Source organism: Styela clava, chromosome 15 (assembly GCF_964204865.1).
Source record: "Styela clava chromosome 15, kaStyClav1.hap1.2, whole genome shotgun sequence".
In the NCBI taxonomy this organism is placed as follows: domain Eukaryota; kingdom Metazoa; phylum Chordata; class Ascidiacea; order Stolidobranchia; family Styelidae; genus Styela; species Styela clava.
This window is the reverse complement of record NC_135264.1, coordinates 9145938-9160343: the sequence shown is the minus strand read 5'-3', so window position 1 is coordinate 9160343 and position 14406 is coordinate 9145938. Positions and strand designations below refer to the sequence as shown.

Below are 14406 nucleotides of genomic sequence, written 5' to 3'. Positions count from 1 at the left end.
ATCATAGTCAAGACGATGGGGGAGAAATAAATCCATTTATTAAATTTATGTGATCAAGCAGGATACATTAGTAAAATATTGTGTTTACAGTATTTTTCAGACTGCAGCTGTGTTAGTGCATTCGGTAAATTTCTGTTTATAAAAAATGTTGTGGCATTGTAAATTCAAAAAATTTCTTTCATTGATAATTATCTAATTTAAAGAGCTAAGGCAAGGGTCAATAAAAGCAACTAAATAATATACCGACAACTAAAAGTTTGTAATCTTTTTGGTTTGAGAAAGCATACCCAATTTTTTATATCATCTGTAAACGAGAATATGGGACTGAGATTTTGACCAAAATAGACGACAAAACTGCTAAAATATTACTCAGTTTTATGACAGACGTTACACAATTCTTTTATGAGAAGATTGATGAAAAATTTAGTTTTCAATAGTATGTTATTAGGTACTCCCGTAGTGTGTGTACTAGGTTGGAGTTAAGCCATAATTTTATTTTGATTTTCCTTATTTAAGTTCTATTACGAGTTCGGGGACTGTCTACGTTAGCCAAGTGAATATACCCCCTGCCCATAGGCTTCCGTCCCTTTACACAACTTGATGTAAAGTAGGCGAACAAAATTAGTTACCTCCATATTTGTACACACACTTCTAGAGCGCCCGTTATTCTTATGAAATTATTTTTAAAGCGCCGCCAATGCTTGCAAGCAATGTTTAGCAGCTAATTCTGCTGCTGATGGAACGGAAACAAAGACGTTGATTCATTTATCATAAAGGAAATTGACTAATTATATTTCTGCTAAACCATCGTCGCCGAGATTCTAAGGATGCCGGCAAATGAGATGTTTGTATTTACGGAAAACGTGTAAAATCATTTCCGTTAATATAAAACGTTCCAGGTAACAGATATTCCATGACGAATACAGGAAATTTCATTTGATATCAGAACGAAAGAATGCAGCTTGTGTTATAGCAGAAGCTTCAAGCTTGAGATATAGAAAATTTTCAGTTCAGTTAGACATTTAATAGAATAAAATGATGAAATCAATAATAGGCGAACAAGATTGCATTTTAAAATTACCGGCAAATGTAACTACATATCATTATCATGCAAATCATAGTATATTTAGAAGATTTTCAGAACTGACAAAATGTAACTATTTTGTTTGTATACCAAATGCTCAATAAATTATTGAAATATTATCATTTCGTTCTGTCTGACCAGTTCTTCAGATTCAATAGGATCGTGAAATAAAATTCCTAACGCTTCGCCATTGCCAACTCAAGGTTTTTATCGTAAGTAAGGTGGTGAGCTGTGGTCACACAACTAACTAATCTTAGGTCGCCAGGGGCGTAGCCAGCGGTCGGTTGGACCCCCCTTTTTTAAATGTAAAAAGGGGTATTTTTATTGGCTAGAAACATATCTTAGACTCTCGAAACTCTTGAAACCCCACGTTTTCCGACCTCCGTCCCCCCTTTTCTGAAAAATCCCGGCGGCGCCCATGGCTAAAACAAAGATATCCAATCCACGGTGCCAGCAGTGATAATTAGAATAACAAGTTTGACCCCGTGCAATGCTACCTACAAAGTGGTTCCGGCAACTTAATAGAGATTAAGATTAAAGGTTTGCCTTTAAATTTACTGCTGTGCTGAAAATATGTTTTACTTTATTCTATATGTTGCAATCTATTTCATGTTTCTAGTCAATTGATGGAAAAAGATCGTTTGAAGTTCTCTTGCTATTTTTATCGCCCGATGAAATTCGCGGTATCTCTAATAGTTGCGGCCTAAATTCTCTGGCGCAGTTGCGCAATCAAAAACTAATGCTTTCCAGGAAAGATTACGACGAATTTTGGTAATACAAGCAGAAATAAGCACAAACAAAATCTAGTAACTATTACTGGAATTTCATACAAGACAGTGGAAATATCGATCGTTATCGGTGTCTCATGTTAAAGACTTGACTGATTACCTAGAAGAGGTCGAACAGACGATAATACCAACGAGGCATGATAGCAAAAAATAATTGAAGTTGTGAGATTGCTCATATTTCTATCTATGCGTGGTCGGAGGGGACATTTGCTGCATTTTGAAATCTGAAATCGGAATCGAAAGTTTGAACAATATAGAGTTGAACTTTAATCATTTCGTATTTAGGAGATGTTGTCGGAGTCAATTCATATAACCGGAATATCTGAATGTAGTTAAAGCCATGAATTTAATAATATGGAATAGGGAATCAAACTTTGAGCCAAAATCTTTCTCAGTCTAGAATAGGTTTAATAATTTTATTGCATATTTCGAAAGCTTCGGTACCAAATTCCAAGCGCTGGCGTTAGAGTTGAAATTAAAAAAAGCAGAGATTTCAAATTGTAATTCGGGGTATTAATGGCCGGATGTCGAAATCAAGTATAGCTTTTTTTGTACTGCGCAGCTCTGCAGTATCTACGAAAGTTATAACAGCTATGGGCTTTTAGGACTGGTGAGTTATCAGTCCGACATGACTACAGGGTTTTGTATTGATGTAAATATTTGGATAAAACAGGAATTGAATTCACTCTAATTATTAAAACACATTATTATCACTCTTACGGACAAAATCCCGCAGTATATTTAAAAATATATACAATATAAGTATCTGGAAAGCACATGAAGCATTACATTACTGTTAACAACGACCGGAGTAAACATAATTCCAAGAGGGTTTCTTGTGTGGAACCTATAGCCACCTGATTCCCGTTTTTTATCCTGCAGCGATTAATGCTGTAGCAATGCGTTTGGCAGGGGTTCTCTACCGGGGTAAATTTTGCCAACAAGTACACGAAGTCTATCGGTTTTATCGAATACATGACCATGTTTCCGGTGACACATAGCACTAGCAGATAACAACAGTATTGGGATAGCAACGTCCTCCGTAATAATGTACTTACTATGCTCTCACCAGAGACTGTTTATCGCTTAGTATTGAAACATAAGCATTGTAGCATGCTTTAATTGTAATTATGTAAAGTCAGCGCACTTAATTTTACAAAACAATTACTTCCTCCTGAACGTTTGTCAATCATTTATGTATGAGATAGAGGTTTATGATTTTTAAATTTGCCAGAGAGTATAATCAAGAGGAAAGGAAAGAACAAAGTTTTTTCCTAGCTGTGAGCATTACACATTTGTACTGAAATTTATATGTTAGGCTTTATTGCCTTGACTTGATTGTACAACAATGGGAACACGAAGATTATCAGATGAAAATTTTTTTTCTAAGTTGATTATTTTACTAGATTATTACTTATTTTGCTAGATGCTACTTGTGTGCCAATATCACACTCATTATCGATAACAATCTAAGATTGGAATTTCAGACCATATCATATGACGTATCCTGTGTTTTTGTCAGCAAGCAATTATTTCTCGGTACAGTTGATGTGGATGGAGACTACATTTAGAAGTTTTTTGAATCTGTATTCAGCCTCCTAATAGTCTGGAATTTGGTTAAATTTCATATCGACATATAGAAAATGGTTTATAGGCGATTCAATTTCCGATGTGATGCACAAAGGCCAAAGCGAAGCAGCACTTTACCTAGTCTACTGTACGGTACGGTCAAAAAACTTCGACTTCCGATTAATTTTGTAGAGGTCATCACACAACATTTTAAAGTAAAACTGTATCATATAGAAACCACATGAAATTTTGAAACAATTAAGTAACAGCCTTCAGGCAAAAAATATAATCTTTAACCACTGCGAATTTCAAAGCAATTGGTACAGTAGTTATGGGAAAAGCGATTTTTTTCATAACGATAACAACAGCATAATAACAGGATGTACATTTTTCGTGTCCAATAACGAGAGGGATGGACGAATAGTTCACATTATTTGGCCAATTTTGATTCAAATCTGGCAGGTAAAACTAAATGGGATACATTCGCGGCCGTGCTTTCAAATTAATTTGTCAAAAAATTATTTTCAGTTTGGCCAAATGTTTTATTGAATAGATATTATTACTATACCAAAAGTCATAACATTTGTTTGGGACTATGAGATGCATCATACCACACGACGTAAAGATTGGGTTAAGTTAAGACATATACATATATATATTGAAACTGGCCAACTCAAAATTGGTGTTTGTTTGATAGAATTGATGATGTTAATCGCCTTCCAAGTTCAGTCTTAATCTGCGTTTTTCTAAAACGCAAGGCTGAGTTTACATGCCTCAATTAATATTCATTATTCTCGTATAACCATGCGCAAAACCAAAATCATACAATTATTTGACTTTGGCTGTTGGAAGTAATGATATAACATGTTTGCAGGACATAGATAATTGTTTCTATCTCTTTGCTTACAATGAAGACATATATATTTAAAATGGATTCTCACATAAACCCTAAAGTACCAAAAAGCTAATAGCAATGTCGTTTTTAAGAAGAAAATATTTTTGTCACATCCATACGTTACGAGCCGTGTCATAGTATGCACTGAGCTTCCCGCATACTGGTATTTTTATGGTAATTTTGCTCCAACAATTTGGCAGTGAAAGTGAGGTGAAGGAGCGATTGCCTATTGGCAAAAGGTAATGGGTAATGAGTTGATTATAATCCAAAACAATAATGTTTTTTGATATTTGTGTTCTATCGTGTATATTACTTCACCGATATCAGGTCGTGGTGTGAGCATGGAAGCCATCTATTGTCATTATATGAAGAGGTAATAACCCTCCCAACGTCATGTATCCGTGATTCAACGACTTGACGATGCACCCTGAGGCAATTGCATCACAAGGGGAATGCATTAGAAGATTTGCATAAGGTTTCAGTTTACATCCGTTCGCAAAAGAAGATTATTTATTATTATTATTACGTCCAGCGAGAGCAAACAGATTATTTTCAAGTTTTCGTGTTTGGAGAGGTTTCGACTTACACTATATTCAAAAAGCTTCAAAGCTGTAATCTATACTTATTTGACAGAAATTATACAGAAAATATAAAATTTGACGTTATTATGGAGTCAGATCTATAACGCAATTTGTCGCCTAAATGCATGGTTTCTGCTTGTCAGAAATTGCTTGTTTGTCGTTGAAACGTTACCGTGAACACAGAATGGTCGAAAAATAGTGTTCCAGATAGAATTGGCTGCAGCATCCCAAACGTAATTAGCTTCAGCACCTATCGTATCCAGATAGCATGAGGTCCACCACACGATAGCGGAGATCTACTCCAAGCTGGTACTATAGCGTGAGATCTACCACGGCGTTAATCTGATACAAATCTGTAAACGTAACTTTATATCCTGAATTGAAAACGTCAGCGTGTAATCAGTAAATTGGTGGCCACAAATGGGCGTGAGTCACCATAAATATACGCTGACAGCAAAACTTGAAAATTACATCCATGCAATATAAGTGTTTTACTTCCATGATCGAAAAATCACTTTGGGCGAAATTTGTGTAATAACGCTATTCTTGTAAAAAAAAAAGGTAGCAAGAAAAATGGAAATTTGCCATTTCGGAAGATTATAAGTAGGGTTCTAGAGCTCGCGAGATGCGAATCAGTATACATTCTCCCAGTACGTGCGGTTTATAAAGTTTGATATTGATCAGTAGCATGGTAATTACTATAAGCACAACATAATGGTATGAATTGCTATGTAGCAAATCTATTTTTACCTATTGGTGAATTATTTTATTTACGTGAAAGATCATTTTTCTTTATTATATTGTTGAAGTCGTTATGACGTTGTGAATATCGCACATTCTAAGAATAAGTCAACACATTACAAAAAATCGTGTAGATTTATTTTTTATGATTAAATTTATGTAATTTCAAAACCCGGAAACATATCGCAATATTTGACGGTTTGTTTATATTATAACGATGGTCAGCACATAGTAAATGGCAAATATCTAGTAGTTTGACAGAGAAATACAGTATTCAAGTAATCTTTCAAGTTCGTGGTAGAATTTAACACTGAGAAACACTCAGAAAAAATATGACATAAAATGCAGAGGCATTGGACGAGTCCTCGGGTATCAGTTGGTATTAAACGAAACACACATATGACAATAATTTGAAGTGTGCAGAGTGTAAAAGGAAACATCATCTCAGTTAAATAATCGATATATTTCCCGAAGTACATTTGAACGAATAAATTCAGACTAATATTATATATTAGAGTAGAGTTATAAATATAACAGTTCAGTATTTGTGACGCACAAACATTACATCTTATGTAACAAAACAGCGTTAGGCGGGCGTCACATCCTTCCGAATTTAGAAACCGAAACTGCTCGTTCGATAAGGTGGTAACAGCAGAAATCCACAAGTAAGCAAATTCGTATATTTTCTTTTGGTATATCACCTTGAATACGTACTACCACATAGCCTTCCATATTTTCATATAAGCAAATTAAGGTGCAAACTACGCGAGTTGAGCGGTCTTGTTCTAACAGTTGTATCGTTTCTGCTTAAGCATGTGTTCAATTTCCGGAGTTTGCAAATCACCTATGTCGTCATGCGTGCGCCTTTTCACAGCGAGTTTTTGTTTAATAAAGTGGATTATGAAGATCGAAAAATCTATGGCGCGCATACCCGCTAACCAGTCAGTTATGTAAGTGACCGATCGAGATAATTGTCGTTTTGTACCGGTATATCCTTCATGTACTTCATGTATATATATCCTTCAAATCAATTGTGATACAGTATAACTTTTCGTAGAGGTGTCAATAATTTCAATTTAGTACCGGAGTTGCAGAAACGATCGCTGTAAATATAAATGCGAAAGGGTCGATAAAAGCAAACATTCAAGAAAATCCACTTCTGTTATAAAAAAGACTTAATGTCTGCCCTGTCATTGACAGAGCTATGGAAACGAAATTCAAAAAATTCTTGAATTACTTTTCTTAACCCGGGGTAAATTTACCCCTGGGGTTGACTTTCTATGATTTTAGGGGTAAATAAATTCAAATCTGATATTCGTTGTGCATATATACTACCCCACCAGACAGTGAACAGCTAGTTGCCAATAAACAAGTTTCTGTTTCCAATAAATGAGCAAAGTACATCGGGAGTTAATCAAGTAGCAAACTTTGCTGGAAGCGTAAAACGTGCAAAAATTATCTAGAAAAAACTTTTTTCGCGTAGAAATGTAGTAGTATATCAAAACATTTGTTATTGGAAACATGGGCGGAAAGTTCGGTCGGCAGATTTCCTCATAATGTCTACAAATAGAGCAGAGAAAAAGCATATTTCAACATTAGCGAAGCAAAGGATAATCTTGGGCATTTCAAATTCGGTATTTATTTTTAAACTCTCTAAAATTTTTCTTTTTATTATAAATAATTTGGTAAAATTGACAGAAATTCATATTCGGACTACGTTTGAGGTGTGATGAGAAAAAACGAACAACATTTTGGAGTCAGTTTCAAAATAGATTTATTATAGTTACCCTATATAATTTATTACTTATAAAGTTTATGTTTCCAATCCCTTATAATAATATCTATTATAAACGATGCTCAGTGCAAACAAAATGATAGACATGGGCCAGTACAATTACTAGACATATATATTACATTTTAAATACTGTGTAATGCAATCAATCATGTTAATCAAAATTACGTCATACAATGCATTTATCAATAGAAGTTTTAACACGGAATGATGCTAATTTACATTTGAGTGCTGTAAGTTTGGTTATATCGTTCCAATTATCATTTGAAGGGCTTCCTTCGTATATTGGGCTGCCTTTCAGGTCGGTCGGTAACAACTCCCGACTTCCGCGTAGCAAGAGGGTAGAACGAGTGAGGTCGAATAGCGAAGGTACCGGTAGCATTATCTCACTTGTAACTATTATGCTGGGCATGTGGTAAACTTCCAACATACAATGTTCAGCTTAAGGGTATTTGCTGTTACTCATTGAAAGGGCGAGTAATATGATGAGTTGAACAATGCTTTTCTTCCTTACAATCTTATCTTGTAACTATGTGTTGCTTTTCCGGCAATTGTAAATCTTGTGAATTGACGTCATTGTTAGAATACATATGTATAGGTTGGTAGAGCGCTCGAATATTAGTGTGCGTTATAGTTTGAAGCAAAAACTCAGCAGGCACTTTGTTAAGAGATAATTTACTCTGACTTCTAGAGTTTTTTTTGCGACTCGAGGACATACTTCTACTACGTACTTGTAGCGTACTATTGTTTCATATCACCTTAATTTAAATAATTTTCATTACAAGCAAGCGTATTGCCTAGTGAGAGAACGCGTGAGTGATCTTATGTTGATGTTTTCAAATGCAATAATAATACGTTTTTATCACAGATCGTTATTTCTATATATCTATATTCCTTGTACATCGTCTTCACTATGTCATTGGGAGAGATAAACAACAATAAAAACTCGACCGAATGCCATAAAAAGTAAGATCACCAATTATTTACTGATCTGTCGTGTTGTATATCATAGATAATTTTTAAGATAAGATATTGAATAATTCATCATCTCCTACCATTAATTTAAGAATTCGTTTTCACGTTCAGATCAAATGCAGAGAAATTGCAACACAAACTCGTATATTACCCAGAATGGTTTCCAATAAATCCCCATTTCCTCATTCATCAGAGACATCCTACGCCATCGGTATGGGGATGCTTGAAATCAACATGCGAAAAGAACTCAGAGATGGCTTGTGTCTGGTCCCATTTAATAGGTATAAATATAATTTTATTGAGTCTATAAGTAACAAACATATAACAAACGAAAGTTTATTTGTTAGTCTTTCTTTGATTTCAAGGTTAGTCGGTATTTTAAAAAACCCAACAGTATTATAGTATATATATATATAAGTTTAGGAATTGTTGGTATGATACATTATGATTGAGAATTTCAAAGAGCAATTTTTGTGACATTTAGTTGATTATATTCCTGCTACCAGAGATATAAAATCGGAGTCTGATTTTGGCAACCCAGACCGGTGTTTTTCGGTTAAATTGCGTATCTGAAGTTTTAAGTGTAAGGGCTTTTTAATTCGGAGTCGGACTTTTCAAATGCTAGATTGTATAATTTTTAACGCTAAAATATTTGGAATCAAAATTTTGTAATACCGGTGTTAGAGTCAAAGTGGCGCGCCAAAGCCGGTTTACGGTTTAGTGTTTCAGTTGGGGGATCAGTTCAGTTGTATGGAAGTTTAATCAGATATATCGACTATACAATAGTATTACATATAACTTTTTTAAATTTCAGCGTTTGTAATCACCGCTGTCGCATACTATTATTTTCTACATCTACCATCTGAATATTTTATTCGAGAGTGGGAAGAAAAATTTGTCATAAGCTTTGCGTTTATTGGAACTTGCACTTGTTGTCTTCTATCTACATTTTTTCATACTTTCTATCATTATTCGGAGCAAGCGTTTGAATGCACTTTGAAGTAAGTACGTTTATTTTTAGTTACTTCTGTAAGGGTGGGGGTAAAATGAATGAAGCAAATAAAGGGCGTTAGCAATTGCTGGAAGAGGACATATGGTATGAACTCTGATCCGGATACTTCTATCTTTGGGAGTTTCAGCTCGGTTCTTGATAAACCTGCCATGACCGAGCAGAAAGCCAAAACGGTATAAGCTTTGTTAAGATAATGTATACTTGCCAGAGTGTATAGGGGGCAATAGCCATATAGTAACTAAAAATACTTGTCAGTGGTCCAAAGCTCCACCAAGAAGTTAGATAGAGAGAGTAGGCCAAAACGATTTCATGTGGTAATTTGCCATATAAATTTTTGGCCACATGGCATGGATATATTTTAACATATTCTCCCTTTTCAATTTAGAACTGACCTTTGTGGAATTGTTGTGGGGGTCAAAGGAGGGTGGGTCGCCTGGTTATATTACTCTTTCTACTGCGAAACTATGCTTCGGGTGAGGAAAAATTTGTAAATTAATAATTATTCTAGAAAATGTTTTATAATATATATATAATTATTACTCTGATTCATGTACCGGTAATCGGATTCATATTTGAACAGCTCGGAAACGAGCTTTGACTTGGATTTGGTATATTTCCGTACCTACGTGCGGAATTGACGATAGTTGGTTCCCGCTACGATTAGAAAGGAGCATTTACTTTATGGCATTGACTTATTTTCATTTATATCGGATTCTTATTTCAGAATTTCTACTTGGCTGTAGTTTTTATAAATGCAGTGGGCTGTGCCTACAGTATGACGAGGAGCCACTTACTAAGAGAAGAAAAAACAAAGGACCGAACAAGTAAGTACAATCGCTGTAATAGCTAAACACCACCAACAACCATTTTTTCGTTTATGTAAGCTTATACTTGAATCCAAATAGATATCAGACTGTTGCTATAAGTTGGAGTTAGACAATGTGTCGTTTTATGTAATTGATCGGTATTTGAGTAATTTCGTTTTTTCCATACTTGTGGCTAAAAGCAGGACACAGCTTAAACCAAAATTATGCCCAAGTAACAGCGATTCACCAGGCAAGTTCTATGCGATTCAGAACCAGATACAGGAACAACTCCGAGTCCGACGAGTAAAACTACACTCACATATATATTACTACTATATATACTATACTACTTAGGTATATATATTCATTTACAGGAATAGCCGTGTTCATGTTTTCTCTCTGTTTACCTGGATATGCAAGGATATTCTACAATGACGGTATACTACCAGCAATGAATAATGGTCATAACTGGACTTTTCTCGGATTTGTTGTCATGATAATGGGTAGGTTTGTATACTCTTCACTCTTACATCGCGATGGCTTCCACCTATAAGTGTTTTTCTTATAAAGAATTTCTTTCGTTAGTTGTTTCTCCGGCATAGGTCGGATCAACTTTTTGTCGGCGCAATTTACTGATGAGCTTGAATATACAAATCTTAGTCTATTGTTCAAGAGTAGCTTGCAAGCCGCAAACGTGTATAAGGCTTATCAAAATTTATAAAAAGTAGATTAGAGTTTCCGATGCACCACTTGCTGAATGCCTTCTATTTTAACATACATTTACATTTTATATATTTCCTAACGCTTAATTTTCCGCTATAATTCTTTATAGTTTCAGTAGTATTTTGTTTGGCTCTTCAGTGGCCGCCCTCAACTTAGGGCTTAGGCCAGGGTCGTCCAAGCTTTCGGCCGAAGGGCCACATGTAGTTTACTAATAGTTGCGTGGGCCTCTTAACATTGCATTTTGTTCTAGTTTTGCTACACTGACTACAGAATATGAAATAAAAATAATACCCGCACACCAAACTTTCATCAGTAGTTAATTCAGAAAGTTTCGCCAAAGCCAAGCCAAGACGTTTGATTTTTGTTCATCACAGCTCCCAACAGACCAATGCCTCTAGTCGTACCCTTAATAGAGACAATGGACAATAGAGGTAATTTCGAAATCAATCACACCCCGCAAGGAGATCGCCAACTGAGCAGTAACCTTGTCGTCAGTGCTTTCGTCAGGCGCCAAGGAAAACGAAGAAAATTTTCCCGCCTTTGCAATTAATGTTTCCGCTAAAGAGTTCGCAAGCTCTTCGACATGACAAGTTATGGTCTGTCTTGACAGGCTATTTTTGCAAACTTTTTTTTTCATTTCCGGACGTAAAACATTGGCAACCGGAACAATACAAAATATACATTCCTTAACAAATTTTCAATCTGAGAATAGCTTCGATTGTTTTGCGATAACGTCATATAGAGTAGTAAAAGACCAAGTGTGTAAGAGTCTATGGCACCTTTATTTATCGATATCTCCTCACAACCACTTTCGATTCAAAATGGCACTAATGGCTCGTTCGAAAGGGCTGGCAGAGCGCATTTCAGGAAAATAAACAGATGGTTTGTATCACATGTTTGTATACTACATCACTCGAAAAATAGTTTTACTCCAATTTATTTATTCAATTCTGAAAATACAGCGCGGGCCACTCGGCCACATATGGCCCGCGGGCCACGGTTTGGACCAACCCGACTTATGCTATCCCAGAGATCAGTGTGATTTATTCCCGAGTGAGTGCATGTGACTTCGCTTTGAGTAAATATATATATATATATATATATTTATCGAGAGAGAACGCCATTAGAGATCATTTATTTCATTTTCAGGTTTATATGCATATTCTGAAAAAATCCCCGAAAGTTGGTATTCTGGAACATACGACCATGTGGTGAGTTTAATTGATGAAGAATACAGATCCTTATGGTCAGCAAAAGAAGTAACAATTTCATTTCGTTTTTCAGATCAACAGTCACGTGTTATTTCATTTCGCGGCTTCAATATGTATGTGGTCCGTGACACTAACGTTGTGGTTTCTACGTCAACAAAGGTTGGAACTAGGAGATACATGTCCCAACTCATAGTGACATCAGATAATGTTTTAGAGCAGTTTTTATTGCGGCCAACCTGCACCAGCCAAGTCCGATCGTGTTTTGTAAGGGTGTTCAATGAAATGGAAATAGGGTAACTTTCTGGTATAGAGCCTATGCAAACATATAACTGGTTAATTAATCCCATATTCAAGACGGGCTGATAACCAGACGAAAAGGGATGGTTCGCCATATGATAACTCATATCATCGACCTTCCCTTCCCCGGGATAAATATGGAAATTTCATCATATCCTTCATATTTTGCAGTTCCGCATTTTAGACTTTCCGAAGTGACCGTTCTAGAGTTGCGCGGAACACTAATTCGCAATAAATTTGCGAATTGACTCACCTTTTCGGTAACTGTTAGAACGTTGCTGCTCTTTTACTTTATATAAAGACACTTTTTCTTGTAACTAAGGTGTAACGCTCTCGATCGCAATGTTTTCAGTACTCATGAATAACTTGTTCTAACACTTTTCTATTTGTAAACTCAACTCAAGAAAGCTTCATGAGACACATTTAATTTGTATTAATTTAATTCACTTTGTAAATATAATTCATTTAACATTTATTCAAATCAATATTATTTTATTAATACAAGTAAAATATGATATGAAAGAATTGTAACTTTGTAAGAAAATTATGAAAATAATGGTTCCACCAATATACGATTATATCTCCAAATATGAGAAACTGTTTTAGAAACAGCAGTATTCGGATAACGATGAAGTTATTTTCATCTGTGAACACAATATATTATATACACAAATGAAATAGCTATGAACCATACACAAAGCTGGCATTTATTTTTAATCACCCAAGTTCCAAAATTTTTGGTATTTGGTTGCATCCATCTATGTGGAGAGAGCCCACCCACAACCCTACAGTAATTTCAATACAAGATTCCATCCTTACAAAAAGCATAACAAATGCAACAAAATATAGCACACGGGATATCACAAAAACGGTACAATATTGTGAAGCATTTGCGTCTTAGGTATTTTAATTAGTTATTTTATTATCACTTAGAGACTCTCTGAAGAGACATCTGAGATGAATGAATTGAAAGATAGCCTCAATGATAACCTGATGCGACATCATCAGGAACCCAGGAGGATGATATTTATCGCGAAACCGATTAATATTTATCAAGACGGAATATTTCTTTAGTGGAGGTTGATCTTGAAAAATCTGCATTGGTATCCTAATAGCAATGGTTCATTCTGAATAATAACCAATTCCGATCGGTACCATTAAAAAACTTCCGACTTTCGCGTACCAAGAGGGTAGGAGAACACGTAAGGTCGAAGAAACGCTACAAAAAATTTTTAAAAAGTCAGCACACAAAAATTCAAGGTAAAAAAAATCACACAGAGCCCATCAAAGGTTTTGAATAAGGATAAAGGATACAGCCTTATAACGATTTAACTACTGAAACTTCCGAACCAATCAACCAAGTGATCCAGTAGTTAAGGAAAAGGGCGATTTTTTCATACGGTAACAACAACAAAAAACTGTCCACAGTCATCGAAATGCAATTCGCAGCAAAATGTAACGATGCCTTATCAGTCTGAAAGCCAGATAGCTAAGGTACCGGTACTCATACTCTTTGACCCATTGCGACTTCCGCATTCGCCGATGCAAGAAGAGGTGACGATTGGGATTTCTAGCTCTGAATGTTGACGTGCCTAGGCCTGGTTCGCAACGTTTCTTGTGAATACTCGAAAGTAGCGGCTTTTCGTAGCGAGAAATAAAAGATACTATTTGAGACAAAAGAGTTATGCTCAAATATATGGACACGTAGAGTCACATAATTTTGATGACATCATAGCGAAAAAAAATGTAATAGCCTTCTGGAGAAAATTTTTATCTTCAACCACCAAAAATTTCAAAGCAATTGGTCCAGTATTCAAAGAGAAAAGCGATTTTTTCAAAACGTGATGACGGAGACAAATAATAACAATTACAACAAAATTTTGAACGATCGTTATGTCCACTACGTGTCCAAAAATGAAAAATTTTCTGAGG

General features: G+C 35.4%; 1 protein-coding gene across 1 annotated transcript; it reads left to right on the top strand.

Moving 5' to 3' along the window:
• The first annotated feature begins 6194 nt into the window (after positions 1-6194).
• Positions 6195-14120, top strand: LOC120333910 (adiponectin receptor protein 1-like). The gene is made up of 9 exons (XM_039401306.2): positions 6195-6323; positions 8319-8416; positions 8537-8706; positions 9240-9426; positions 9823-9910; positions 10162-10261; positions 10618-10746; positions 12116-12177; positions 12251-14120. Exons 2-9 carry the CDS (start codon positions 8364-8366, stop codon positions 12368-12370), a joined length of 909 nt encoding a protein of 302 aa, XP_039257240.2. The 5' UTR covers positions 6195-6323; positions 8319-8363; the 3' UTR covers positions 12371-14120.
• The last annotated feature ends 286 nt before the right edge of the window (positions 14121-14406 follow it).

What these genes read in the sequence shown, in the direction of transcription:
- LOC120333910 (XM_039401306.2), top strand. Translation starts at nt 8,364, where the DNA reads ATGTCATTGGGAGAGATAAACAACAATAAAAACTCGACCGAATGCCAT. An exon ending in TGTCTGGTCCCATTTAATAG is followed by an intron (nt 8,707 to 9,239) that starts GTATAAATATAA and finishes TTTAAATTTCAG; the next exon opens with CGTTTGTAATCACCGCTGTC. An exon ending in GCGTTTGAATGCACTTTGAA is followed by an intron (nt 9,427 to 9,822) that starts GTAAGTACGTTT and finishes TTTTCAATTTAG; the next exon opens with AACTGACCTTTGTGGAATTG.